Consider the following 4,127-nt stretch of genomic DNA (forward strand, 5'->3'; position numbering starts at 1 on the left):
TTCGTTTATCTCATTGCACAAGGGATTCCTCAAGCTTCGGTGGATTACTCAGTCACTGGAGTGACTAAAATAGGACTACGGTGCTCTGGGGTTCCTGGGGTTACAACTAGGGCTTCTTCTGGATGGTTAGCCTGCATGGAGCTGATGATCAGAAATGTACTCCCACTCATTAGTAGAGGCCGGTTTCATTCAGCTGTGGTGAATCTATAGGACCTCCCTGGCCACATCTGCAAAGGAGCCAACAGAGCTCACATACATGGCCCAGGTCCATTTATTTCCATCAAGCATCCAATCAAGATGAACCTCACCATCAGGCTCAGGTGTGTACAGGGGAGGCTTGATTGGTTGGTGGGCTCAGGAGGCTGCCTCACGAAGGGCCAGCCAGAGGTGAGTTAAATCTGGAAAAAGTTGAGGAAAAAGGAGGAAGTTTCACAGGAGGTGATGCTTGCAGCCATCTTGGATGAGACTGGATTAGATGCGGGTTCCAGCCTTGCCAGGGAAGGCAAGGTGATATCCATGCTTCTGTGGCCTAGTCCCTGACTACCTATCAGGAGAAAAACTATCTTGCTCCTAACTTGTATCAGCTCCCTCTCCTGACATGAAACTAACTGCTCTTAGAGATATTGGGCAAAGCCCATTCTAACCTCTTCATGCTGGATAGGGAAGTAGAGCATGACAGTTAGGAGTCCTTAGCAGGAAGCTTATCTAGAAGTCAGCAGTTGAAAGACTGGTTCCTATGAGCCAGCCTGATATCTCATCATGATCGGGATGTAGACCTTTCACTTTGGTCCATTCTTTGAACCTGGAGTAACATTTATAAAAGATCAATAGTTAGGAACAGTATGATTTCACCAAGACAGTAAAAGAGGACCTGGTCCTGGTGTAGGGAGGCATAAGTCAATATAAGAGCTTAGTAAAGCAGAGCCATAGCATATGACCAAGAGAAGTGGATAGCTATATTAAACATCCAACAGAGAAGCCTGTTAGCATGAATCTTTGTTTACATTATAATATGTTATATATTGAGATATAAATAATATAATACATCTCTAGTTTGACAAAATAGTGGTAATTGAGACAATTGAATTAGTGAAAAATGACATAAAATAACCCATATTTAAGAGCAGAGTGGGCTAACACATGCAATGACAAGTGAGAGCCACCTTATTGGTCTCTCTTGAAACCACTGAGTAAAATGCAAATCTTATGAAATCTCAGGTGGCATGTGGGTTTTCTTTTATATGCTGACCATTCACACACATGAAAGTAAAAAAGCTTAGCAGAAAAAAAGACATAACTCTGTGTTTAAACAACTATCATGTCATGTTCTAATGCCAGTCCATGGGCTCATCGACAGGGAGCTACCCTTCCCTGAATAATCGTATGCTTACTATCCTTAAACGCATTGATCTCAAGATGTTAGTAAACCGTTTTTCAGTGCTGAGGATCACCAAAGGACTGCCTGTGGCATAGCTATGGGCCACAAGATATAGGATAAAATGGAATATTGGGTCACCAGTCAAAGTTCTTAAGTAGGAGATAACGCTGTCAAAAGCAGACATCATGACAAAGAAACTCATGAGCACTAGAATGGTCTGGGTGGCTCTTTGCTCTGGGGATGCTTTTGAAGAAAGGATGGTGCTGTGAAGATGCTGGCTCTGTCTCTTATGCCTGTGTAAGAAAGTTACCATGTACACACTTGAGAGCGCCATGAGACCTATAAGGACAACATCCCTGAAGGTCAACAATATGACAAATGTATGCTGGTCACGGTAATTTATGGGTAAAAGGGAGCAAGACTCAGTGAGGTATGTGAAATTATGTGAGGTCAAATTAGGGGTAGCAATTACATACACTAAGAGATGACTGCCAATGCATGTATAGAGGACAGTCACAAGAAGAAAGGCAAAGAATATGTATTGTTGGGATTTATGTTTGAAATTTGCTAAACAGGAGTTTCTGGGGCTGAGAGTGACGGCCTGGAGGACACTCAGCAGGCAGGTGGCACAGAGAGAGAGCCCCCTGAAAAACCTGAACAAGAACATAATGAGCTTACACGTGATGTCATCCCACCCCCTCCATGACAAAAAAATGTCTGTAGCTATCAATCCCATGATCACCAGCCTTATTAGGTGGACTATAGCCAGAAGAGCAATGGGAAAATCAGTGAGCTTGGGCCTGTGCCCTTGAATACGCAGAAGGATGTAGAAGAGAAGAAGGATGGTGTTTGCTAAAACACCAATTCCTGCTTCCAAATAAATGGTAATTATTATGTTAGTATTACTATAATATTTATTGATTTTATTCATTTTGTAGGGGGAAAAAGACATATAGCAACTGATAAGAAATGTAAGAAAAATCTTAAAAATTTTTAAATTTATTTGAGATTGAGAGAATGAATATGAGCTCCCCAGGGCCTCTTGCCACTACAAATGAACATGTGATAATTTGTAATCTGGTTTTATGTGGGTACTCAGGAATCAAAGCCAGGATAGCAGGCTTTGCAAGCAAGTGCCTTCAAGCACTGAGTCATCTCTCCAACCCAAGAAAAATTCTGTGTCACAGTTATAAGTTTCTACTTCATTCTCAACCAACATTATTGCTCTTTTGAAAACATGTAGACAACTCCTAATTCATCCTTATTACCCTGAAAGCCTCAGTTCTACCTCATACCATGCTCCATCCACAGACTCCATTTTCCTAACATTTCCCAATCATAGCTGGACTGTGAATCCTACTTTGAGATCCCTCAATATACAAGATTTATTCCACATTAACAATTCCCATATATCATAAAATAATATTTCCTATTCATGTTTGTTTGTCTAAGGTCAGAGCAACATAAAATGCTTTTCATTTGCTTCATCTTGATTGTAAACAACCCTACTTTTTAAACTTAAGAGGTTTGAATGAAAGTACAAATAAGACTTTCTCAAGGAAAGATAGTCATGAATTATACACTCACAGTTATTTTATTTTATTTTAGTTATGTCTTTATTCTGTTTTTTTTTTTTTGTTTTGTTTTTTGAGGTAGGGTTGCAGTCTAGCCCAGGCTGACCTGAACTTACTATGTAGTCTCAGGCTGGTCTTGAACTAAGGGTGATCCTCCTACCTCTGCCTCCCAAGTATTGGGATTAAAGGCATGTACCACCATCCTGGCTTCTATTCTGTTTTTTTTTTTTTTTAAATTGCCAGACCAGATATTCTTAATATGTTTTCAGAGGAAATGTTGATAAGTACACCTCTCCTAATCCAGACCTTTTCAACTTACTCCTACAATCTACCATTTACTATTAACATGATCTGTAGCTTTCTATGAAGTAAAGCTCCAGTCATCTCATCTAGTGTTCTATGGACAGTCCTGAGCATGTATCATAGAGAGACTATGCATGAAACAAGATGAAGTGTACATACCAAACATGGAATTGTTTCTGGCACATAATGATCTTTACAGATATGTAAGCTACTGATTTCATTTTCATGCAGTTTCTTGCACGAATGACTTGGCAATTAATGCAGTTGTTTTAGTACTTGGTCATCTTTGTCCCTGCCTGAAATACAGAAAATAAAAATTAGAAAATGGTTGAACATTTGAGCAATGCCTTTATAAAGAACACTGGTGGAATTTGTTTTGTTTTTCTTTGAATCTTATCAAATAACAGTACATCTTACATATATTTACATCATGTCAAAACAAGTAGCTTCTAGCCGGGCATGGTGGCACACGCCCTTAATCCCCATACTTGGGAGGCAGAGGTAGGTGGATCACTGTCAGTTTGAGGCCACCATGAGACTGCATAGAAAATTCCAGGTGAGCCTGGATTAGAATGAGACCCTCTCTTGAAAGGCAACAACAAAATTAGCTTCCATGAGTAGAGCCCAGTTATCAAATACTAGCTGGAATATATTCCAAAGTATTTCTCTCTCAGCATCAGAGTAGGAAATAGAATTTTAGTTACAATAAGTCAGGACCATTCCATTTTAAAATTTTAAAGGGAAATGCCCATAAAAGCCTGAAATATGACTCCCATTGGAGTCTATGATGTCATCCCTTCCTCAAGCTAGCAGTGATATTTCTCCAGACTCCAGAAACCCAAGACTAATGTGTACAAAATTTCATATTCTAT

The 4,127-nt window shown here is 39.7% G+C and overlaps 1 protein-coding gene across 1 annotated transcript; it reads right to left on the reverse strand.

Moving 5' to 3' along the window:
• Positions 1 to 1,361: 1,361 nt before the first annotated feature.
• Positions 1,362 to 2,309, reverse strand: LOC101604916 (vomeronasal type-1 receptor 94-like). Its single transcript, XM_004671705.2, has one exon. The coding sequence runs from the start codon at positions 2,307 to 2,309 to the stop codon at positions 1,362 to 1,364; it is 948 nt and encodes a 315-aa protein (XP_004671762.1).
• Positions 2,310 to 4,127: the final 1,818 nt, after the last annotated feature.

The sequence above is a fragment of the Jaculus jaculus genome, chromosome 6 (genome assembly GCF_020740685.1).
Source record: "Jaculus jaculus isolate mJacJac1 chromosome 6, mJacJac1.mat.Y.cur, whole genome shotgun sequence".
NCBI lineage: Eukaryota > Metazoa > Chordata > Mammalia > Rodentia > Dipodidae > Jaculus > Jaculus jaculus.

Bases quoted from the DNA above. Each gene is read 5' to 3' on its own strand.
- LOC101604916 (XM_004671705.2), bottom strand. From the start codon at position 2,309: ATGAATAAAATCAATAAATATTATAGTAATACTAACATAATAATTACC.